This window comes from Saccopteryx bilineata, chromosome 11, assembly GCF_036850765.1.
Source record: "Saccopteryx bilineata isolate mSacBil1 chromosome 11, mSacBil1_pri_phased_curated, whole genome shotgun sequence".
NCBI lineage: Eukaryota > Metazoa > Chordata > Mammalia > Chiroptera > Emballonuridae > Saccopteryx > Saccopteryx bilineata.
In genome coordinates, this window is record NC_089500.1 from 80,018,661 (window position 1) to 80,043,549 (window position 24,889).

Consider the following 24,889-nt stretch of genomic DNA (forward strand, 5'->3'; position numbering starts at 1 on the left):
ACACAGCGAAGCCTCAGTCATCACTGCCCAACAACACAAAACGTGGCTGACCAAGCAAACAGCACCGACGCCACTCTCTCCAGCCGCGGTTCCGACGCACTGGATCCTTTTTTTTTCCAGAGGCTACGACTTAAGCCGCCAGAACTTTCTGGATTTATTGGTTTTATACATAATTCAATCTGATCTTACTTTCTTCCTTCTTGCTCTGAATTTTGGCAAGGGCAAGTGTAAGTCCCTACAAAAGGTCAAAATACCCTAGACAACAACAGACGGCACCTGTGTTTACTTGCTTTGAAGAAAATTTCCCTTGGCTTACTAAGCGGTTGACACAGAAAGCCAGAAAGTAAGCATCTGCTTCCTTACGCTTCTTCTTCTTCTTTTCTTTTTTTTTTTTTACAGAGACAGAGAGTCAGAGAGAGGGATAGACAGGGACAGACAGACAGAAACGCAGAGAGATGAGAAGCATCAATCATCAGTTTTCGTTGGACACCTTAGTTGTTCACTAATTGCTCTCTGATATGTGCCTTGACTGTGGGCCTTCAGCAGACCAAGTGACCCCTTGCCTGAGCCAGCAACCTTGGGTCCAGGCTGGTGAGCTTTTGCTCAAACCAGATGAGCCCGTGCTCAAGCTGGCGACCTTGGGGTCTCGAACCTGGGTCCTCCGCATCCCAGTCTGATGCTCTATCTGCTGTGCCACCACCTGGTCAGTTTTTATTTATTTTTTTATTATAAACTTTTTGCCATTTTCTTGCTCTGTCCAGGCTGACATTCCCTTTGAAAGGAAAACACTGCTCACTTCCTGGGCTTGGAGGGGGGCTTGGTTCCACGCGAGCAGCATGTTTTCCCCAAACACCTGTTGGAGGAAGAGCGGGCATCAGCTGGTCTAAGGACAATGGTGGAGGGGACGTCCTTTTGCAAGTCCTTTCTCCTTCTCTGAAGAGGTCGGACTCACTTTCCTGGAGGCAGGGACGCAGGATAGAAGTGTTCTCAGACGTGGCCCCAGCTCTGGAGAGCATTTGAAGGTGTGACAAAGCTGGGCCGTCCCCTGGGTTCTTTCCAGAAGCCAGATCTTCAGGGGCATGGGAGTGTCCAGGGAATCCTTTGCACCTATCATTGGTGTTTTATTATTCTAATCGCTGCGCTCCACCACAGGTTACTGAGCAGTGCCGAGAATGTTGGCAACACGGGCTTTGGTTTTGAGTCAGGGAGCAGTGCAGCCTTAACTTGGGCCGAGGAGTAATTCTGGCTATTAACCCACCCACTGACCACCCCTTGGGGGACAGTCTCTTCCCACACATGAATTCTCTTCTGTTCTCTAAAGCTGGCCAAGGGCCTCCACTGTGCCTGACCTTTTTTCCTTTACTCTCATCATCATCATCATCATCATCACAGTTATATCATGACTGTGTTATATTATGACCCACCCAGCTAATATGACTAACACACACCAGGCTGGCTGTCAAGAAGGCAGAGTGAGAAAACAGGGAAGAGCCCTTTAACTGGATGAGTTTGAAACAAGGATGAGAAAGGCTTCTGTGGTTCCACCTGGCTGGTTCCTCAGGGCCCTGGTGATCGGGTCAGTCGTTCTCCCCAAGAAAGGATCCAGGGGTCCCCAAACTTTTTACACAGAGGGCCAGTTCACTGTCCGTCCCTCAGACCATTGGAGGGCCACCACATACAGTGCTCCTCTCACTGACCACCAATGAAAGAGGTGCCCCTTCCGGAAGTGTGGCGGGGGGCTGGATAAATGGCCTCAGGGGGCCTCATGCGGCCTGCGGGCCGTAGTTTGGGGATGCCTGTTAAACTCGATAGTCACCAGCAGGAAGATGGTGACATTGTTGGTGTTGTTTGGAAAGCCAGCCTGTGTGTGTGTGTGTGTGTGTTTGGAGGGAATAAATACTGGGGTTTCTGGTGATAGGTGGCTGACAGCTTCTCTCTCTCTCTAACCACGGGCAACTAGCACCCTCTACAACAAGAGCAACTGTTACATGGCAATGCCTCTTCCCTCTATTATTAGTACAATAGGAATAGCGTTTCCCCTGTGAACCTCAACATTTTCTTTAACCACAGAACACCTTAGCCGAAGTAAACAGGATCTCAGAAGAGCAGTTAAAACAAACAAACAAACAAACAAAATATATATATATATATTTGTGAGCACAACTCACTTTGTTTTTCTCCCCAGATCTTTATGGGGTCCATACAGCTGAATGAATGAATTAATTAAGTTATTTATTAATTCTTTTTTGGCTTTTAACCAAATGGACCTACATTCCAAAGCTGTGTGCTTCTAGTAGGCAGGAGTCCTTTGAGAATGTGTCCATCACAAGGAAATGCGGTTGCCCTAGCAACCAGCTCCTGGGCATTTTCTTCCTTTGTGTTGGAGGGAACTCGTTGTACCCAGAGCTGCTTGCGCTCTTAGGCAAGCTGACAAGAGCCTGGAGGGCACCCACAGGCATGGGTTCTGCCAGGGGGGTGCGGTCCCTGGGGCAGAAAGGACTCAGGCGGAGAACACTGGAGTTTAAAGATGATCTTAGAGCATGTGACCTCAACCCTTCGGTTTTATTTAGATGGAGAATGAATGAAGCCCACGGCGGGTGAAAAGCTTGTGGGAGGTCCCCCAGCCAGGTCGCGGCAGGGGCAGGCTGCTAGCCACGTCTCCGGGACGGTTTCTACGGCAGCACACCTCTGACCGGTTGTTTCTGAACCCGGGTTCCGTAACTGAGGCCCAGGTGGAATGTACTCGGTTAACCGGACACGTGGAAGAGCTCTGTGCTGAGTCACTTGGTCACTTTCCCACAATTGTGAATGTACAATAGGAATTAGTACGGACTGGTACTTATTGTACGAGACACAGCGTTTCCCCTGGAACAACAGCTAGTTGACCTGCACGCCTGGGAGGCTTGGCCTCCATTTTACAAGTGAGTAAACTGAGGCACACAGAGACATGAAACACCCTGCTCAAAGCCACCGAGTGCACTAGTGGCCACGCCCAGGCAGTGCAACCCCAGAGAGCAGCTCTGGCCGGTTACCCCACACGGGAGCTCGTGGGTGGAGTGACATCCTTCCCCTGGACAAGCTTTCGCGTACACTGGCACACGCGTGAGGCGTGTGACTCTGGAAACTGAACACAAATGCACCGGATGTTGGATTCACAAGGATTCTCCCTCTAATTTTTCAGAGATGAAGTTAACTGAGATAATCGGCCTGGAAGGTAATAAAGCGTGTCACACGTGACATGCAATGCCAGTATTGGGACTCTAACTTGATAATATCTGGGTAAAGCCAACAGGCATCGCTGTCTCCATGTCCGCACTGGGGGCAAGGAGGTTTAGCAAGATAAAGAAGTTGCTTCACGTCACGCAGGTAGTGCGAGGCAACGGGAGAATGTGAACCTAAACCTTGTCTGCCCCCCACCTTGACTCTGGGCCATGCCTGCAGAGGTTGAAACCATCAGCTAGAGTCGCCGATGCTCCCGAACAGAGCTCATCAAGCGGGCTGTGCCGGTGTCTGACCTCTGCAGGGTGGGGCGCACACCACCCGCAGTGCGCACATCGGTCTGCAGGTGGCGCCCTTTAGCACCGTCACCAGAAGTAACGGGAGGAAACGCCTTTGGGGGGAGACAGTGTGGCTTGGGCATAATAACGTCCGTGAGTATTTTTTTTTTTACATCCTGGAGGCAGACAATATCTCAGGAGGAAACACCTCCAAGTTGAACAAGGCACCCCAAGAGCAATGGCAGTGGCTGTGCCACCCTGAGCACCTGTCTAACAGCTTGGAAAGCTCCAGAACGTTTGTTCTTTCAAACTAACTTAAGCTGCCATCCAAGCCCGGCTCGTGGTGTCACCTGTTCCTGAGGCCAGGACAAAACGACAGAAAGACGGACGTCCAAACGTTTAGTTAGATGTAAATCCTAGATCACTCAGCCAGGAAGAGGGTCTCAGTGCCTCGGCCGTACAAGCACCCTGGACATTGCATTCAGTGAGCTTGTGTGCTTGGGTGGTCCCAAACAACTTACAGGTGCCCCTTAAAAAATTACTTGATAGATAACGGTTTCTTTGGGGGAAACGACCGAATGTGTGAGTCCAGAATACCCTTGAGTCAGGCAGCTCCGCAAAGCTCTTTGGACACAGCAGCCGCAGATGACTAGCATACCGTTTAAAATCACAGTGCTACTGTGGCCACCTCCCGCTGCCCGGCTCCGATAGTGGGTGACCCGGGAAGTCCCCGCCCCCTGGAACATAGAGGGAGAGGCAGGGAGAGTTGGAGTCCGTCCCAAGGAAGAGTGAGAGAAAGGTTAGAGGGGAGGGGCGGGCAGTGCAGGTGAAGACAGTCGGTTCCCTGGAGAACCACCTGGTCCATTTGTCCACCTGCGCCCAGGCAGCCCTGCTGTGTGCTTTCCTCACGGTGCTGGACCAGAGAGCTCCGCAGAGGAGGAATGGAAAGATTTAGTCCTATTTGCCAAGCAAAACTCAACCTTATCTAGTCACAACAATGGAAAAGAAGTGCGTGGGGGCACTGTGCTCCTCCGCGTCCTGATTCCACGTCCCACCTCCGCCCTTGGGCACCGAGATAGCTGGGTGCCCGCCACCACCGTCCCATCCAGAACACATCCAAGCTCCTCAAATCCCTGCCCAAGCCAGGCAGGCGTTTCCAGCGGATCCGAATGGCTCCAGCCAGGAGGAGGTGTTTACCTTCACCAAAAATATCATCCTCTTCGTCCAGCGGGAACTCCTCGGGGTCCAGAGACTGCATCTTGGCCAGGGTGGGTGGGTGGTCAGCGTGTGGCAGGGGCTGGCAGTCCCGGTCCTGCTGGCAGCCTGGGCGTCCGGGCTGCCACATTGCCCTGGGTGGTTTCCTTCCCCTGGGCGGTTGCCTAAGCCCCTGGGGGTGGGGTGGGGGGTGGGGAGGGCTGCTTCCGCATCAGCCCCAGAGAGAGCAGCTTCATTCATTCGAATAGGCTCCCTGAGTCTTTTGAAGGCTGCATTCCAGGTGGGGTCCTCCTCAGCGCCCCCCAGGAAGGAATTTCTCTGGAAGGGGGCTGCAGAGCTGGTGGGACCTTGGATTCTATTTCCGATTCACGGCTTTCACATTTGCTGGATGAGGACAGGGGGCTTTTCACCGTGGTGCACATATGTCTGAACACAATGGGTCGTGTTGAAAGAGAAGGGCTCCCATCTCTCCCGTCTCAGGTTTGCTTCAGCGACAATTCTTCTGAAAGCAACTGGCCCCTCGGCTCGAGCCAGCAGTGCCAGCATCTGGAGGGACAGGGCTGTAACCGCACTCGGCGTCGGTGCGGTTGCCTTTTTTTTTTTTCCTGTGCAAACTTCCTGCGTTGCGGGGTGGAGGGGGGTTCCGAACTTGACAACAGCTTAAACCTAAGTGAACACACGGACCCCCAGGCTCTGACGGGGTCGATGAGCTCGATGGCCAATCGCTAGCGTGGGTCCAGCAACCTCCGTTTCACGATATGTCGATGGACCCAGTTCTGATTCTTCAGACTTCATTGCTGAAGGAGACGGGAGAAAATGTGACTCTGCAGGCTGCCCCCCACCCCAGAGGGAGCTGTCACCACCCGGCTCTACGTCAGTACAGGGCGGGGACATCACTCATCACTGTAGCCAGCGCCCCAGTGTGCTGAGGTGTGTGTGGCTGTTCAAACACAGATCTGGGAGTGATATTGCACCTTCACGGGGGTAGGGGAGTCCCCGGGGAAGGCGCTCTCTTGTTCTGTGAAACCTCTCAGGGGGTCAGGAGCCCAGAAGATGCAAATGGAGAAGATGGTGGGGAGCTCTGGACTCCGAGGCTGTTGTTGCCTTTGGGCAACTGTCTCCACTGGGCGCGTTGTGGTTTCGGTAGGTTGTATATGCCCAGAGCCCCTCTAGTCAGGGCGGTTTTAGGTTCACAGTAAAGCAGAGAGGAGGGCGCGGAGATGTCCCGTAGACCCTCCGCCCCCGCACGTGTGGAGCCACTGACCCTCCGCCCCCGCACGTGTGGAGCCACTGACCCTCCACCCCGCACGTGTGGAGCCACTGACCCTCCGCCCCCGCACGTGTGGGGCCACAGACCCTCAGACCCGCACGTGTGGGGCCACAGACCCTCCGCCCCCGCACGTGTGGAGCCACAGACCCTCCGCCCCGCACGTGTGGAGCCACAGACCCTCCGCCCCGCACGTGTGGAGCCACAGACCCTCCGCCCCCGCACGTGTGGAGCCACAGACCCTCCGCCCCCGCACGTGTGGAGCCACAGACCCTCCGCCCCCGCACGTGTGGAGCCACAGACCCTCAGCCCCGCACGTGTGGAGCCACAGACCCTCCGCCCCGCACGTGTGGAGCCACAGACCCTCCGCCCCGCACGTGTGGAACCACAGACCCTCAGACCCGCACGTGTGGAGCCACAGACCCTCCGCCCCGCACGTGTGGAGCCACAGACCCTCCGCCCCCCACGTGTGGAGCCACAGACCCTCTGCCCCCGCACGTGTGGAGCCACAGACCCTCCGCCCCCGCACGTGTGGAGCCACAGACCCTCAGACCCGCACGTGTGGAGCCACAGACCCTCAGACCCTCCGCCCCGCACGTGTGGAGCCACAGACCCTCAGACCCGCACGTGTGGAGCCACAGACCCTCAGACCCTCCGCCCCCGCACGTGTGGAGCCACAGACCCTCCGCCCCGCACGTGTGGAGCCACAGACCCTCCGCCCCGCACGTGTGGAGCCACAGACCCTCCGCCCCCGCACGTGTGGAGCCACAGACCCTCCGCCCCGCACGTGTGGAGCCACAGACCCTCAGACCCTCCGCCCCGCACGTGTGGAGCCACTGACCCTCCGCCCCGCACGTGTGGAGCCGTAGACCCTGCGCCCCTGCACGTGTGGAACCATAGACCCTCCGCCCGGCACGTGTGGAGCCACAGACCCTCAGACCCTCAGACCCTCCGCCCGGCACGTGTGGAACCACAGACCCTCCGCCCCTGCACGTGTGGAGCCACAGACCCCTAGACCCTCCGCTCCGCACGTGTGGAGCCACAGACCCTCCGCCCCGCACGTGTGGAGCCACAGACCCTCCGCCCAGCACGTGTGGAGCCATAGACCCTCCGCCCCCGCACGTGTGGAGCCACTGACCCTCCGCTCCCGCACGTGTGGAGCCACAGACCCTCCGCCCCCGCACGTGTGGAACCACTGACCCTCCGCTCCCGCACGTGTGGAGCCATAGACCCTCCGCCCCCGCACGTGTGGAGCCACTGACCCTCCGCCCCCGCACGTGTGGAGCCACAGACCCTCCGCCCCCGCACGTGTGGAGCCACTGACCCTCCGCTCCCGCACGTGTGGAGCCACAGACCCTCCGCCCCCGCACGTGTGGAGCCACTGACCCTCCGCTCCCGCACGTGTGGAGCCATAGACCCTCCGCCCGGCACGTGTGGAGCCACTGACCCTCCGCCCGGCACGTGTGGAGCCATAGCCCCTCCCCGCTACCCACAGCCCCATCAGAGGGGCGCCTCAGTTCTAACCGATGAGCCCACCACGGATGCGACACCGGCATTACTGCGAGTCCACAGTCGGCTTAGGTTTTCCGGGTGGTTGTGCCTTCAGTTGGCTTTGACCATGATACTCTGTTGTGTATCCACCACCACAGTACCATACATACAAAGTAGCTTTACTGCCCCGGGAATCCTGTGTTCTGCCCGTTCATCTGCCCCGCCCCCAGCTCCCAGCCGCCACTGGTGTTTCCACGGTCCCCGGCTTTTTCCTGGCTCGATAGCTCATTCCCTTTTTTTAGCGCTAAATAGTACTCCATCATCTGGAGGTGCCACGGTGGGTCCGTTCACCTCCCGAAGGGCGTTTTGGGTCGCTTCTGAATGGTGCCATCAATAAAGCTGCTGCCGTAGCACACATCCGTGTGCGGGCGTCTGTGCGGCCGAAGGCTTTCGAGTCTGGATCGTCCGGTCAGAGCGGGTCAGGTTGGGGGAGAAGCCTCCCGCTGCCTTCCACAGCGGCTGCGCCATCCCCGCGTCCATCGGCACCACGTGAGGGGCCCTGTGGCTCCCCGGCCTCGGTGGCGTTCTGGTCATCTGTGTTCTCGATGGTGGACATTTGGAGAGGTGCGTCATTGTGGTCGCTCATGGTGCTAACGATGCTCTTGAAGAGCCTCCTGGTGCTACTTTCCAAGCTGAGAACCCGTCCTCTCCTCCTCCTGTGTGTGCACCCTTGAGATTCTCCCAGGGAAAAGCATTAAAAATGGGGCTGGACCCTGGCAGGTTGGCTCAGCGGTAGAGCATAGGCCCAGCATGTAGAAGTCCCTGGTTCGATTCCCAGCCAGGACACACAGGAGAAGCGCCCATCTGCTTCTCCACCCCTCCCCCTCTCCTTCCTCTCTGTCTCTCTCTTCCCTTCCCACAGCCAAGGCTCCGTTGGAGCAAAGTTGGCCCTGGGCGCTGAGGACGGCTCCATGGTCTCCACCTCAGGTGCTAGAAAGGTTCCGGTTGCAGTGGAGCAATGGCCCCAGGTGGGCAGACAGAGCATCACCCCCTTGGTGGGCATGCCGGGTGGATCCCGGTCAGGTGCATGTGGGAGTCTGTCTGACTGCCTCCCCGCTTCTCACTTCGAAGAAAAAAAAAAACAAGGCTGGAGAAGTCCAGCCGTGAGCCAGCGCCACCCAGAGACATTCTAGGTGCTCAGCTGTGAAGAGCTCTCAGCAGAGGGCTCCCCACTGCACTGGCTGGGTGGTTCCCACGGGACGTGTGCAGACCAGGAACCCCCATTGCCCTCAACCATCCCCAGCGTCGAGTTTGGAAATGTGTGTGTGTGTGGGGGGGGGGTTGCACAACGACAGGGATTTACCGGTATTTAATGTCTTGGTATCCTTCCTGCAGTGCAGGGTCAGGCTGAAGGGGAAGAACTGTTCAGCCCAAATATCCCCCGTGCCCTGCCCCCACTTGAGAACTGCAGGGGCCAACAGCTGGAGCTGACGCCTTCTGGCACCCCACCCCCACCCCCACCCTGACACATGCAAGTGACATTTCTGCTCAATTTATCTAAATTCACTGAATTTAAATGGGCCCGGATTGTACGATGGTGGAGCCACTATGGAAAACAGTATGGAAGTGCCTCAAAAAATTAAAAATAAGGCTACAGTATGCTCCAACAATCCCCCTTCTGGGTATTTATCTAAAAGCATTAAAAACAAGATGCTGAACTGATACATGCACTGCAAGGTTCACTGCAGCATTATTTTTATTTTTATTTTAGAGAGAGAGAGAGAGAGAGAGATGGACAGAAGAGGGAGAGATGAGAAGCATCGATTCATAGTTGTGCCCCCATAGTTGTTCATTGATTGCTTTCTCATGAGTGCCTTGACCGGGGGCTCCACCTGAGCCAGTGACCCCTTACTCAAGTCAACGACCTTTGGGCTCCAGTTGGTGACCATGGGGTCATGTCTACGATCCCACGCCCAAGCCAGCGACCCCGTGCTCAAGCTGGACGCGTCTGCTCTATTCACTGCACCACCGCCTGGTCAGGTCATTCTAGCATTATTTATAATCGTCCAGATGTGGAAGCAACCCAAGTGTCCATCAGTGGGTGAGTAAACACAATGGAGTGTGCACATACAATGGAATATTATTAAGCCTTAAAAAAGAAAGGAGACCCTGTCATGCGCTCTCACACACTGAACCTTGAGGACATCACGCTAAGTGAAGTAAGCCAGTCACCAAAAGGACAAGCACTGCATGATTCCACTTAGATAAGGTACCCAAAGTCGGCAAAAGGGTAGAAACAGAAAGCAGAAGGGTGATTGCCGAGGGCGGGGGAGGGGGGAGAGGGTGTTGTTTCACGGGCAAGAGTCTCGGTCTGGCAAAATCAGAAAGTTGTAGAGATCTGTTGTACAGCCATGTGCCTGCAGTTATCAACACTATAATGTAGACTTAGACATTAAGAGGGTAGATTGACGTGCTGTGTTTTTCACCATGCACATGGGCCCCGATGTGGGACAGCTGGCTGTGGGCCGGAGCTGCGTCTGCTATGGCCGGTGGGGGGACTGTGTCCATGTGGCTGTTACAACGTTTCCTCTTCACAGCCCCGGAGGCCGACGCCGTGATTCCATGTACAGACGAAGAGCTCAGCGTTCCTGGGAGTCCACAGTCACACGCGGCAGATTGGACGAACGTCAGTGATCTCACTGAAACAGCTATGGAGCCGCTGCGGGCAACTGGGGTCACCGCCGCGTCCAAGCGGATCTGGGGGGGTCCTCACCGCTTCCACTCTCCCCTACCTCAAAACCGCCAGCCACCCTAACCCAGCAGGTTAGCCAAACCCCTCTAGGCCCCTGTCGGTATCTTGAAGTGGGAACTATGTTGCCAGCTTTCTGAGATGGGTTGCCTCGTTGAACTCGCAGTTCATCTGTTGAAGTCCTGACCCCCCAGTACCTAAGACTGCGACCCCGTTTGGGAACAGGGCCACTGCGGATGGACTTGGTGAAGATGTGGTCGTAGTTGGGTAGGGTGGGCTCCCAATAGCGTGGGACTAATCCGTGTAGCGAGGGGAGATTTGGATGCGGGAGGAAAGCCATATGAAGTAATGACCAAGAGCTATTCTTAGTCCAGGCGCACCGAACACCGCCCAGGAGCCAGTGGGCACAGGGCAGGGCAGGGGCCACATCTCGTTTCATGACCCCAGAAGGAACTGGCCCGGCCGACACCCTGACCTTGGACTTCCAGCCTCCAGATCTCCGAAATAAAACATTTCTGTTATTTAAGCCACCCAGTTTGGGGTACTTTGTTATGAAATTCTCCAGCGGCGGGTAGAGGAAGTGGTGAACTTGTCCTCTGGTGGAACAAAAGGTCACATTGGATGATAGTTTCCTCCTCTGAGATGCTGATTGTTTTTTATTTTATTATATTATTTGTTTATTTTTACTGCGCGCGCGTGCAAGTGACAGAAAGAGGCAAGAAGAAAGATGAGAAGTAACAACTCATAGCTGCAGCACTTTAGATGTTCATTGATTGCTTCTCAAATGTTCCTTGACCAGGGGACTCTGCCAAGCCAGTGACCTTTGGGCTCAAGCCAGCGACCACGGGGTCATGTCTATGATCCTACGCTCAAGCCAGGGACCCTGTGCGCTCAAGCTGGCGACCTTGGGGTTTTGAACCTGGGTCCTCAGCATCCCAGTCTGACGCTCTATCCACTGTGCTACCGCCTGGTCAGGCAGTCATTGTTTTTTTAAAAACAACAAAACATGCAGAAATGTTCATAATTAATAAAGAAAAGAGTCCATTCTTATGAATTCTCACACTACAAAATACGGATATCGTGTCCATTCTCCTTTGTTCAACACAACACACATGCGATTCCCTATACAGTCACTTCAATGTTCCCCCCCCCCGGGACTGAAATTCAGTGGCGTCCATCCTCACGTTTCCCGTGGAAAAGAATGTGGAACAAGTAGGGGCAACGCGTCCAGGAACAGAAAGGAGAACCAAGTCGCAGAGAGGAACTGAAAGTTTGAGGAGCGGTTGGAATCAAGAAAGAAAAGAAAGTTACAAACCCACAGAACCAGAAATAATCTTCTCTTTGGATAACTTCGCTGGTAAAAAAAAAGGACAACAACAAGAACACATAAAATGTGCCTCACCACAGAAGGCCACAAGCCAGCGGCTGGGACCGAAGGGACATAATTGTTAATGGTGTTCCCGTTTTCACGTGGCAAAGAGGCGATACACGCCTCACGGGACAGCAGCCCCTCCCAGAGGCGTTGGACGTCCTCCTGCTGACCTTCCTCCAGTTTTAGGGGCACCTCTTGGCTGTACGGGGTCACACTCCGGGTCACTTACTGCAGGTGCTGGGCAAGCCTGCTGGAGAGGATTGTCTCTTCAAAAAGACCAGGGACATTGAGGGCAATTGCCCAGTGAAGGATCCGCTCTCTACTCTGGAAGGAGCCTAGGAGAATGCAGTGATTTTCAACAGGTGGGCTGCGGCAGGCACCCCGGTGAGTCACAAGAATTTTTAAAACACATGACATCTGACTATTGAGCCAAGAGCACTGACCTCTTTTAAACCCTTAGATTATCAAATGAAAATATGACAACAGCCAACACAATAGCTTTCGGTGTGAATGGATCAGAATGATACCGATCTTGCCTGGTCTGTGGTGGCGCAGTGGATAGAGCGCCAACCTGGAATGCTGAGGTCACCAGTTCGAAACCCTGGGCTTGCCCAGCCAAGGCATATAAAAGAAGCAATCAATGAACAACTGAAGTGAAGCAACTATGAGTTGATGCTTCTTGTTCTTCCCCCCTCTTCTTTCTCCTCTCTCTGTAAAATCAATAAAGTCTTTAAAAAAATTATACCGAGTCCTGGCTGGTTGTCTCAGTGGTAGAGTGTCAGCCCAGCATGTGGATGTCCTGGGTTTGATTCTTGGTCAAGGTACTTAGGAGAAGTGACCATCTGCTTCTCCATCCTTCCCCCCCCCCTTTTCCTCCCACAGCCATGGCTCTATTGGAGTGAGTTGGCCCCGGGGACTGAGGATGGCTCCATGATGGCCTCATCTTAGGTGCTAAGAATGGCTCCATTTGCTGAGCAACGGAGCTACTGTTCCCTAGATGGGCAGAGCATTGCCATGTAAGGGGCTTGCTGGGTGGATCCCGGTAGGGTGCACGTGGGAGTCTTTCTCTGCCTCCCCTCCTCTCACTTAATAATAATAAAAAATTATACCCATCTTTTCTTTGTCAGGTCAGCAAAAAGTGTAATTCTGGGTATGCCACAGAATTTTAGTCCTTACATTATGGGTGCCATGAGCTGAGAAAGGTTGAAAGTCGCTGCTCTGTGGGAAGACTAGCACAGGATGTGGTTTGCAAGGTCAGAGCCTTGGGCTAAATGTAGGATCGTTGTGAGGGGTTAACCTGCAACGAGTGACTTTTTTTTTTTTAATGGCTTAAAAGGGACTGATTCTGAGATTTGACAGAACAAAGTTTTCATCCTGACTTTGCTGCTCCCTATCTCTTTGACTGAAATTATTGAATCTGACTTGGAATCCATAAAATGGAATAATAATCTGTAGCTCAGCCCTCCTTCCTCTCTGCTGTCACTGTCAAACAAATCACATCTTCACACATCTGTGTGCCCGTCAGTACAGGTTGTAAGATTGCTGTATGCAGCTGTCTTTCACATAAGATGGGGGGAGTTAGAACAAGATGTTCATACAGGCTTTTCTATGTACTTACGGAAGTGCCTTTGTTGATGTTCTTTATCTTTTTATTTTATTTTATGGCTTCAACTTACTGTCCAGTGCCCTTTTATTTCAACCCGAAGATCTCTCTTTAGCATTTTGGATGAGACAGGTCTAAATTATATATATTCCTTCTAGAATTGAAATTCCGCAGCTTTTATATATATTTATGGAAATATACTCATTTCTCCTTTGTTTTATTTTTTTTTTTTAAAGATTTTTCCCCTGGCCAGTTGGGTGTGTGGATGTCCTGGGTTCGATTCCCAGTCAGGGCACACAGGAGAAGCACCCATCTGCTTCTTCCCTCTTCCCCTTTCTCTCTCTCTTCCCCTCCTGCAGCCATGTCTCAGTTGGAGCTAGTTGGCCTTCAGTGGTGAGGATGGCTCCACGGTCTCGCCTCAGGTGCTAGAATAGCTTGGTTGCAGAGCAACGGCCTGAAATAGGCAGAGTATCACCTGATAGGGGGCTTGCTGCGTGTATCCCATTCAGGGTGCATGCACCCATTCAGGGTGGCGGAGTCTGTCTCTCTGCCCCCCCTTCTCTCACCCACCTAATTAAAAAAAAAAGATTTTATTGATTTTTACAGAGAGGAGGGGTTGGGGGAAGGAGAAGTAGGAACTCATGGTTCAGTAATTATTTGTCATATGTGCTTTGATCAGGCAAGCCCAGGGTTTTGAACTGGCAACCTTAGCATTCCAGGACCATACTTCATCCACTGGGCCACCACGGGTCAGCCTCTTCTTTATTCTTGAAGGTTAGTTTTTCCAGATATAGAAATCCTTGGTTGACATTTTTTTTTCTTTCAGGACTTTAAATGTACTGCTCACAAAAATTTAGGAGATACTTTATCGCTTCATATTCATTTTGAAATGTCCTGATTTCTGTGAGTGGTGTACATTCTTCGCCATCTCCTGCAGTTTCTGAGGAGGAACCCCTTGTGGGTCTCATTCCGGACCCTGTGGATGTGGTGAGTCCCTCCTCTCTTCCTGCTGCAGGGTTCTCTCTGCGTTTTTGGTTTTGGCAGTTGGATTATGATGCATAAAGGTGTGGACTTCTTGGAGTTTATCTGCATTGGAGTTTGTTGAGCTTCTTAGATGTATAGAGTAATGCTTTTCATCAAATCTGGAAATTTTGGGCCATGATTATTTTCAAGTATTCGTTCTGCCCCCCTTTTCTCTCGCTTTTTCTTTCTGAGATTCTCACACAATCCTCTGAAGCTGTAATCATTCCTTAAAAATCATTTTTTTTATTTTTGTTCCTCAGAATAACCTCAAACTCTTAAATCTGCTGATTTCTTTCTTCCTTTTTTTTTCCTTTTGACTATCTGAGAAGTTGCCTTCACAATTAAGATAAAATTCTGTTGGGGAAGGAGAGGAATGGGGTGGAAATAGGAATTCAACCAGAAGAAAAAGGAGTGAGGTCAAGCACATTCAAATCTCAAAGAGCATGTTCACGTGCTGTTTGCATGGTCCATAGTGACACATAGGGTGACACATATGGGTGCCGACCCTGCATGGACGGATCAGGGCCAGGACGCAGGATCGGGGGTGGGGTCTGGGAGGCACGTGGCAGCGGTTGTTGGGGGGGGGTCTGGGAGGCACGTGGCAGCGGCAGGCGGGGGGGGGGGTCTGGGAGGCACGTGGCAGCGGCGGGCGGGGGTCTGGGAGGCACGTGGCAGTGGCGGGCGGGGGTCTGGGAGGCACGTGGCAGTGGTTGGTGGGGGGGGGTCTGGGAGGCACGTGGCAGCGGCAGGCGGGGGTCTGGGAGGCACGTGGCAGCGGCGGGCGGGGGGGTCTGGGAGGCACATGGCAGCGGGGGGCGGGGGGTCTGGGAGGCACGTGGCAGCGGCAGGCGGGGGTCTGGGAGGCACGTGGCAGCGGCGGGCGGGGGGGGGGGGGGTCTGGGAGGCACGTGGCAGCGGCGGGTGGGGGTCTGGGAGGCACGTGGCAGCGGCGCCTGGTGTCCGATCATCGCAGAGGGAAGCCCGGGAGCTCCGCCCCTGGGCCCGCACTAGCTCTCTGGGCGGTGACCCATTCATCCCCTGGACCTGGTTCTTCTTGGCCTCCGAAGGTCTCCCTGGGGAGAGCCATGAAGGGAAGGGTTTGGAATGTGGGGCTTGTTATGTTCTGATTTTGGCCAGATGTTTTGAAAGCCCTTCCCCGCGTGGCTCCTCTTTCATGTCTAGGTCTTGGTGACCTCTGATGGTGACCTCAGAGATCAGAAAAATAATTTGGGAGAAAGACGGCTTGTAAACACTGCCTTCAAAAAAATGAACGTCCAGTGCCCTCTGCCTCCCCTCCTCTCACCTAATTTTAAAAAAAGATCTTACTGATTTTTACAGAGAGGAGGGGTTGGGGGAAGGAGAAGTAGGAACTCCTGGTTCAGTAATTATTTGTCATATGTGCTTTGACCAGGCAAGCCCAGGGTTTTGAACTGGCAACGTTAGCATTCCAGGTCCATACTTCATCCACTGGGAGGGAGGGAGGGAGGGACAGATGAAGGGAGGGAGGAGGAAGAGGAGAAAGCAGGAGGAAGGGCGGAATATTTCTCTTTTGGACAGAGAGTAAGTAGTTCCAGATTGCATTGGTGGGTTTTTTTTTTTTTCCTGAAAGGCTCCGTAGGAGGGTATCCAGAGACACTGCTGGATTTGAGATTCTATCCAGCCTTTCTGGAAGTTCAGGAGTTCCCTGCTGGTGCTGCGGGAGGCCGCCAGGCAGAGCTGGGGCCCGCTGTCCGCCTCTGACACCTGCCACGTCCACTCCCGGGTTCTGGCTCGCTAGTTCTCCTTCCCGGGGCTTCACACCCGCTTTGTCAGGCACCTGAGAAAGACCCCGGTGTGTGTGGGCCCATTTGTATGGAAACAGTGGAGATTTAGGGACTGAGCAACCACCACCCCTCCTTTGTGTCTGGGGCAGGCTGGACCCCGAAGGCTCCTCCCTGGACCTTCCCGGTTTGTCTCCTTTTGTTCGGAAGTGGAAGGCACAGCCAAGGGGGTCAGTGGAGACAAAAGCCGGGAGAAAAGACTAGACCTGCGCGCTGTGTGCCCTAGGCGCTAGCTCAGGGCACAGCGCCCCCCCCCCCCCAGGTGGTGTTGGCGGTGTGTGTGCTGAGGCGCTAGCTCAGGGCACAGCGCCCCCGGGGTGGTGGGGGTGTGTGCTGAGGGCCCCTATGGCCCTGACCCCCCCCAGGTGGTGGTGGTGGTGTGTGTGGGGGGGGCGACTGAAGGCCCCTATGGCCCTGACCCAGGCTCTCCAACATTCCTCGTCTGTCTGTGACAGCGGTGAAGGACTGGAGTAGCTAAAGCGCGGCCTCCGTCTGTCCCTGGAAACAGTGTGGGCCAGGTACACCTCCACGCGGGTGCAAGAGGCTGACTCAACTCAGCTCTCCAATGCTTCCCAGTTCAGTGAGCGGCCTTGAACTCCGTGGGGAAAAGGGAGCTGCCCTGTCCTTGCTTCCTTCTAACTAAGAGACAAAGCTGGAGGAGGCGGAGGAGGAGGGGGGAGGAGGGGGAGGAGGGGGAGGAGGGGGGAGGAGGGGGAGGAGGGGGAGGGGGAGGAGGAGGAGGAGGGGGTGGGGGAGGAGGGGAAGGGGAGGAGGAGGAGGAGGGGAAGGGCAGGAGGAGGGGGAGGGGGAGGGGGAGGGGGAGGGGGAGGAGGAGGGGGTGGGGGAGGAGGGGAAGGGGAGGGGGAGGAGGAGGGGGAGGAGGGAAAGGGGAGGAGGAGGGGGTGGGGGAGGAGGAGGGGGTGGGGGAGGAGTAGGAGGGGGAGGTAAGGGGGAAGAGGAGGGGGAGGAGGGAGGGGGAGGAGGGGGAGGAGGGTGAGGGGGAGGGGGAGAGGAGGGGAGGGGAGGGGAGGGGGAGGGGGAGAGGAGGAGAGAACCGGGGGTGAGGGCAGAAGAAGAAGATGCTGTCTTCATGCTAAACACAGTCCTTGACCGTGGAGATGACCGGGAGCCAGGAAGACAATGGTCTCAGCCCCCTCTCCAGGGCTCCTCTGTCGGTCTCTCTCTCCAATGACAGCACACGGGAATTTGCAGATTTTCGTTAGTTTGCCTATTTAAAAAAAAAAAAAAATGTCCCCTGTGTGTGTGTGAGCTGAGGTTGCCCCGGGGAAATCCCGCATTTCTAGCAGTGGGTCTTTATTCTGCGGGACGGGAGCCCCTCACTCCTCGCCCCTCTCCCTCCTGCTGGGCTGGTTCGATTTCTCTCCCAGCTGGGAGCTGTGAAAACCACCTCTGGGTTTCCACTCTGCACATGCGAGTCAGCCCCCCCCCCACTCACCCATGCAAAACAAGATCTTTTTTTTTTTCTTTTCCTAGAATCATATCTGGCCCGACAACAGGGTGCCGAGCACCGCCCATCCTCTCTGAGACCACAAGCAGAGCAGAGGCAGTGAACCAGGCTGGTAAACAAGGGTGTGGACCCCACAAGGTGCGGGGTGGGCGGGGCAGAGGAGGAGAAATAAAACAAGAGGGGAAGCCCCCACACCCCCAACTTTAGGTGGGAGGCGAGCAGAGAGCAGGCTGCCCTCCAAAAAAACCCCAAAACAAAACAGGAATCAGAAACCAAAATGTGAACCTCAGGAGAAAGAAACCAGCGTGAGGTCGAAGGGCTTGAAAGTCGTTCCTCCAGCTGATGCTAGAGAGACCTCTCCTTGCCCTTGAGGGACCCAAGGGCTCTATAAACCACGGCCCTGCCACGTTCAGCACTCAGCACGGAGGTGCAGGCAGAGGGGACAGCAGGGGGGAGTGTGAGGCCGTCTCCCAGTCTCTGCAGGTGAAGGCATTTCCCAGGACACCCGGGCCACGTGGTTTGGGGAAGTGGTTCCGGCAGGGCTAGCTTCTCGGGAGTTCTCAGCGCCTCTACCAAACAGCGAACAGCCCTGGGGGGCCTGGCTCAGGGGCTGATCAGGGCCAGGGGGTGGGCTTTCCCTGCAGAGAGCCGGACAAATGTCACCTCCCCTCCTTCCAATCTGTGCCTTTCCATCTCCTAAGGTCATGGAAACCGTGGGGGTGGCCACGGGCAGGGGGTTCACTGACCCCCTAGGGTGAAAGAGAGGCCCCGGGACCAGCAGCTGGGCAGCCAGAGCTTTAGGGAAGCCCCCCCCCGGGGGGGGGGGAGGGCATGGACCCACCCCAGAGGAGTGGCCTGCTCACGGAGAAATGTGAGAAGGGCGGGTGAATTAAGTTCTTAGAAAATTTCATCCGATGTTTCAACAAAGTACAGAAAGAGAAAGAGGAGGCGTTGGGTACTGGGAGAGGGTGGGGAGGAGGGGGTGGGGGAGGGGCAGGCCTTCTCAGTCACTCCTCAACCTAGATGTGACCTCCCGCCCCAGGCTGCAAATGCCTGCAGCCAGCAGCTTGTGGCAGCCAGGAGGTGGGGTGTTATTTCTAAAATGGTGTGAATGTCTCGGTGTCAGTATGGGGCAGGGAGGGTGCTGTGCAGAGCACCCAGCGTCCCTGCAGGAGCACCCAGTAGGGCCCTTTCACCGGGCGCTATCTAGTAAGAGGTTCGTGCAAAGGTGACAGGCAATTCGTGATGATAGATCCGATCCGATAACGAATAATTCTGCTACATTCCTGCTTGGACCAGCCAAGCCTGTGAGGGGGGATATTGGGGATCATCTTCTTCAAAGCAAGGCTCCTTCTCTGTCCTTCCTCCCTCCCTCCTCACCCCACACCCCACAGCCCTTTCCTGCTCTCGGGGAGCTGGGGCCCCCGGGGTCTCACGATGTCCTTTGTGACGATGGCGTCAGTTTCTCCTAAGAGACTGAGGAGTGCATGTTGCTCCTTCTGGTGAGTCCCTTGTGAGTGAAGAGAGGGAGTTCCGTGTGACGGTCCTCACTTGATTGTCGGGGAGACAAGGAGAGAGGGGAACAGCCGTAGGGCACAGGTCCTGAGCTGGAGTCCCTAGAGCAAGCTGAAGTGCTTTCAAAGTGCAAGTGGGTCACGACTAGACTAGACAGACAGACATCCCTGCCAGGGAAGTTCTTACAGAGAAGGCTGACTGGCTCCATTTCAGTGTGTGTGTGCGGAATACATTTATTAAAAAAAAAAAGTCCCAAGAGCAGATATCAGACAGGCAAAGGGGCTGAGCTGGGTCTGCTGCAGGGGGTGGGGAGCTGACTCCTCCAATCTTTTATTTCCTGTCTGTCCTCTGCAGTCTCCTAGAGCACAGGGCAGGTGTTAGACTCCACTCCACAGGTGAAACTGATCAGCTTTAGACTTAGAGCTCCTAGAAGAAAAACGCCAAACAAGACCTTCGGGCCTGATGGGAACCAGCGGTCCCCAGACCTTTTCTAAATAAATGAGAGGCGATTCCTAGCCCTCTCAAATCCCATGAGTGAGCAGACGTTAGAACAGGCGTAGCCAACATACGGCCCGCGTAATGAGTTTATGCGGCCCGTGATTAAATTTTTAATATTCTCCTACTACTTTAAAACCTCAGCTATTCAGAAGTGGAAGTGTCTTTGATTATTGGAAATTGAGATATTTAAGAAGATAGTGATACGCGGAAAAGAATTCCGTGTGTGACTAATCTAAGGTTAACTTCCAATAATTGGTCGAATGTATTCGTGATACTTCTTTATTTTTTAAAAAGATTCCATTATAAAGATTTACAACTTTTGTACTTGTCTGTACTCAATATGAACTGTTTGACGTTTAGCGGTGATATGAAACCCACATTCTTTTAGGCGGAGTTTGCCAGTGCGCACCCACGGTCAAAAAATTTGTTATTTTTGTGGGCAAGTGTGCTGAATCAAGTGGCATTGTAGCATAGACAATAGCTGCAGCTGATAACTGAAAATGTGTCCAGGCTGTTTGTAAAACGAAATAATTGTTTTATTTGCGATATGATCCCTTCAAGCTCATCCTATTAATTAAATAGTTTCGATTAATTACGATACAGTTTGGATATTTATGCAGTATGTAATTATATTTTTATTAAAAATATTTTTATTAAGATAATATTGTATATTAAAATTTTTTTTCACTCACATTTACTCATAAATAAATTACATAATAAATTTTGTTTACTTAAGTGAATTGTTTTTGTATTTAACATTTTTTAATTTTAATATTTCGTCCGGCCTGTGAAAAAAGTTTTCTTTCTAATCTGGCCCCGGGGGCAAAATCTGTTGGCCACGCCTGCGTCAGAAGGTTCCTATTGGCACAGATGGCTGAGGATGGGGACGCAGCTTTGCTCTGCCGTGAGCTTTACCTGCCTCCCCCAACCCCACAGAAGAACCATACTCATACGGGGCCTGATTTGCTTTTTAAGTTTGGAAGGATTTGTGTGGTCTCTCCAGACCCCACACTCTGGTGAGCCAGACACAAACAGACCTTTTCTCATGCGAATTAACCGGCCATCCCACAAGTTTTCCAGTTGAACAGGTGTCTTTCTGTGATGTTTCCTGCCGACTATGGGAGCAGGGATCATCCAAGTCCGTGGACAAGGAAAAGACCTCTCCCAAAAGGATCCCTTCAAAAACTCGCAAGAAGGAATCCAAAGCAATGCTTTATAACAGTGATTCCAGTTTCTCCACCCCTCTGCCCCAGGCTCCTGTCCCTGGAGTTTTTTCTCCTGTTTCCTTTCCTCTTTTGAATGCGCTAAAAGAAAACTATACAGCCCAATGAGGCAGTGGCGCAGTGGATAGAGTGTTGAGGTGGGACGCAGAGGACCCAGGTTCAAAACCCCGAGGTTGCCGGCTTGAGAGTGGGCGCATAGACAAGACTCCATGGTTGCTGGCTTAAGCCCAAGGTCGCCGGCTTGAGTAAGGGGTCACTGGAGCCCCCCGGTCAAGGAACGTGTGAGAAAGTGATCAATGAACGATTAAAGTGCCGCAACTACCAGTTGATGCTTCTCAACTCTCTCCCTTCTTGTCTGTCTGTCCCTGTGTGTCCCTGTCTCTGTTCCTCTTTCTGTCTCTCGCTTAAGAAAAACAAAAACAAAACTATACAAAAAGACTCAATAGAAACATTAAAAACTGGTAGAAGGGAAATTGCATGGTAGGAAACATGATGAAAGTTTGGTTAAAAATAAAAAAAGTTCAGACCTTGCTTCTTGCATTTTCCGGGTAAGACGTTTACTGGTCCATAATTCACAGACTACTCAGCTTTAGTTCCCTTTTCTCGCTCCTCCCTGGATAAGATGGCATTTGGGAACGGAACTTGCGGTGAAGAGCTCCTCGCCACAGAAGGGCTCCACCCTCTCACCTTCCGTTGGCTCTAGCTGTAAACAGGTCGTGGAGGGCGAGGGCGGGGCTTCCCGTGCCCTGCCCTGCGGGGCGCACTGCCACACCCCCGTCGCCGGTGGGATGAGCCCAACGCAAAACATGCCGCTTTTGAAATGTGATGGAGCAACAAAGGATTCAGAAACAGGATGACCACACTTTCTGTGCCATGGTGTGCTCTTTTGCACAATATGCAAGAACACAGCATGAGAAACTGACGGAAGAAGGAAATAGAACAATTGAGGTTGTAGGCTGGGCAGATGTCAAAGTGAAGGGCAGAGTGTTTAGTACCCCACCCAGCCAACCTTTCTCGTGGCTGTTATTTCTGTCTGCAAGCTTCTGTAACTTTCCTCTCTTACACATTCTTTCCATCCATCCATCCATCCATCTATCCATCCATTCATCCATTCCTTCATCTCTCTCCTTCCTTTCTTCCCTCCTTCTTTCTTTTTTTAAAAAAGATTTTATTTATTGATTTTAGAATGAAGACAGAGAGGAGGGAGGGGGAGTGGGAAACATCAACTTATAGTTGCTTCTCCTCTGTGCCTGGATGGGCAAGCCCCAGGGCTTCAAACTGACGACCTCAGCATTCCAGGCTGAAGTTCTATCCACTGCGCCACCATCGGTTAGACCTTCTTTCCTTTCATCCTTCCTTGCATCCATCTTTTCCCCCATCCGCCCAATCAACATTTATCAAACACTCTGTCATTTTAGCTGCTAGGAACACTGACTGTCACTGGCAGGCTTGTAAAAGTTAAACAACTAACCCGTGGGTGGGGGAGGGAAGCAGGTGGGTTGAAGTGTTGCTATGAAGGCGCATGATTGGACAGAAGGTTAAAAAGAAGGTAAGTCGGTGATTATGACCTAGCTCTTGGCTTAACTAATATGACTCCCATATTATCGTCTATGGCTTTGGTAAATACGGGAATAATACATAGACGAAGCTTGTTACGCAGAGGAGAAAAGGTAACATCCTTTCACCACCCATGAAACCCTCTTTGAGGGAAGTCTGCGAAGTTCATCAATATGGCAAGTGTTAAAGGGTACTATCCCTGGTGGTGGGATTAAAGCACAATTAAAAAATATATATTTTTTTGCATATTTAATACTGAGAGATATTTCATGTAACTTAAAAATCCATTCATTCAGAGTATTTTAGTCCAGTGGTTTTAGTATATTCGGAGTTGTGCAACCGTCCATCACCACAATCTAATTTTAGACTAATTTTAGAACGTACTCAATAGCTGAAGAAGAAACCCAGGGGCCACTGGTTGGGCCTCTGATTCCAGCTCCCTCAGCTGCCCCGGCCCCAGGCACCCATTAATCTACATTCTGTCTCTGGCTGTGTCTGTTCCGGACATTTCACATAAATAACATCAGGTCATGTGCAAGCTTTTGTGCTGTCTTCTGTCACTGGCCACGTTGGCAAGACCCACCCTTCTCCTCAACGGGTGGAACTGCAGCACTTCATTCCCTTCAACGGTCGAATAATGTGATGTCGTGTGACTAGACTGCATTTTGTCAGTACGTGCACCCGTTAGTGGAGATTTGAGTTTTCTCCACCATTTGGCTATTTGAATAATGTTGCTGCGGGCACACACGTGTCCGCGTTTCGGAAGCCGTGATGCCAGTGACGTGTTGGGGGTTTCCGAATCTCCACATCCTTGCTAACACTTGTTACTGTCTGTCTTTTCCACTTTAGCCATCCTAGGAGGTGCAAAGTGCTATCTCATTGTAGTTTTGGTTTGCATTTCTCTAAGGACTCATGACTTTGAGGATGTTATCACCCATTTGTAGATCTTCCTGGGTAAATGTTCACGCAAGGTCTATGTCCATTTAAAAATGGGATTATGCTCATCTTTGTAAGACTTCTATATGTATTGTGGACTCAGCCCCTTGTCAGGTATGTAATTTTTTTAAAATATTTTTTTTTCCCATTGTGTGGGTGGTGTTTTCCTGCTGATGTCATCTGGATACATAAAATTTTTTAAATTGTGATGAAATCCTATTTGTTTATTTTTTCGTTACTCGTGCCTTATAAGAAACCGTTGCCCAACTCAAGGTCATGAAATTTGTTCCTAAGCCTTCTGCTAGGAATTTTATAGTTTTAGCTCTTCCATTTAGGTGACGATTCATTTTTGAGTTAATTTTCACATGTGGGAAAAGGAAGAGGTCAACATCCAACTCTTTGGCATGTGGCTCTCCAGGAGTCTCAGCACCATTTGTTGAAAAATTTCTCCACGGAATTCTCTTGCCATGCATAAGTTAAATTTTTTTCTTCATATTTTCCCTTTTCCCTCAAAATTACGGAAAGAAAAGAAATATAAATATCAAAATCTTGCTTCTTTTTTTAATTTTTTTAAATGGAAGAAGCCATAGATCACTAGAAACAGCATCTACAGCAAAGGTCCTCATGGAAATATCTCTTCTGACAGCAGCTCAGAGCACTGCACTCTCTTTTGCTCAGCGTTAAAATAGCTGTTTTCTCTCAATCCCCCTGTTTGAGAGTTTGTGACAGCAGACGTGTGTGGTGAATTTTAGCTGTATGAGTAAAGTAGATGTCCCTTAAAAATAGCCAACGATTTCCTCAAGGACTTTATGTGCCGGGCAGATGGGCGAGGTTACTCCTGCCCTGGGCCAAGACATACACATTGTTTTATCTACCACCCATTATTTGATTATGACAGTTGAAAAGATCTTTTCAAGGTTTAGGTAGACGTACGTACAATATGTTTGGTGTTGCACGCTTGCCAAATGAATCTTTAAAAATACTAAACTCCTTCTGATAACATTGTTGGTGGTGTTGTCCATTGCATTGGTCTTTTAGAGAAAATTTTATTGATTGACTTTAGGAAGAGAGAGGGAAAAGCGGGGGCACATTGGTCTGTTCTTGGATGTGTCCTGACCGGGGATCGAACCAGCAACCTCTGTACTCCGGGAAGATGCTTTAATCAACCTATCTGTCCAGCCGATGCCTGCTTTGGTCTTTTTTTGCAAGTACTGTGGCGACGTGTAACATAACTGTTCATAAAGTCACTCACTAATAGCTTTTGGAAAATAACCTAAGGAAATAATCTAAGAAGAATAAAATACTTATAAAGATGTGTTTACAATAGGGAAAATATTGCAATGCCCAAGGAGCAAGGGAAGTATAAATGATGTTTTACAGTGGCATGCAATAGGACTCTAAGTAATAACTCTTGGTTTTTACAGCATGGTTCTGTACTATGGACAAATGCATAGACTAATTGATGTGGAAGTGAGCAGAACAGAATTTGCATAGACATCTTAACTGAAAATGGTCTAAGGATGGGATGGGTGCTGACAAAGCTCAAAATTAATGTAGCACAGTGTTAATATCCATCAGTTCCATTTCTACAGGGGGAAAAAGAAAGGAAGCCGCTTCAATGTCAAATGAAAGTTAAAACAAGCTCTTTCTGAAAG

The 24,889-nt window shown here is 52.1% G+C and overlaps 1 protein-coding gene across 4 annotated transcripts in view; it reads right to left on the reverse strand.

Moving 5' to 3' along the window:
- The window catches only part of RIPOR2 (RHO family interacting cell polarization regulator 2), a 140,764-nt gene that overhangs the window by 101,380 nt on the left and 14,495 nt on the right, over positions 1-24,889 (reverse strand). For 3 of the 4 annotated variants that reach the window (XM_066246707.1, XM_066246706.1, XM_066246712.1), the window contains exon 1: positions 4,695-4,842. The exons of the other annotated variant lie outside the window; for it this stretch is intronic. In XM_066246707.1, the coding sequence (XP_066102804.1) occupies positions 4,695-4,842 (148 nt within the window). Of the gene's footprint in view, positions 1-4,694; positions 4,843-24,889 lie in introns of those variants that run through there. 4 annotated transcript variants of the gene reach the window in all.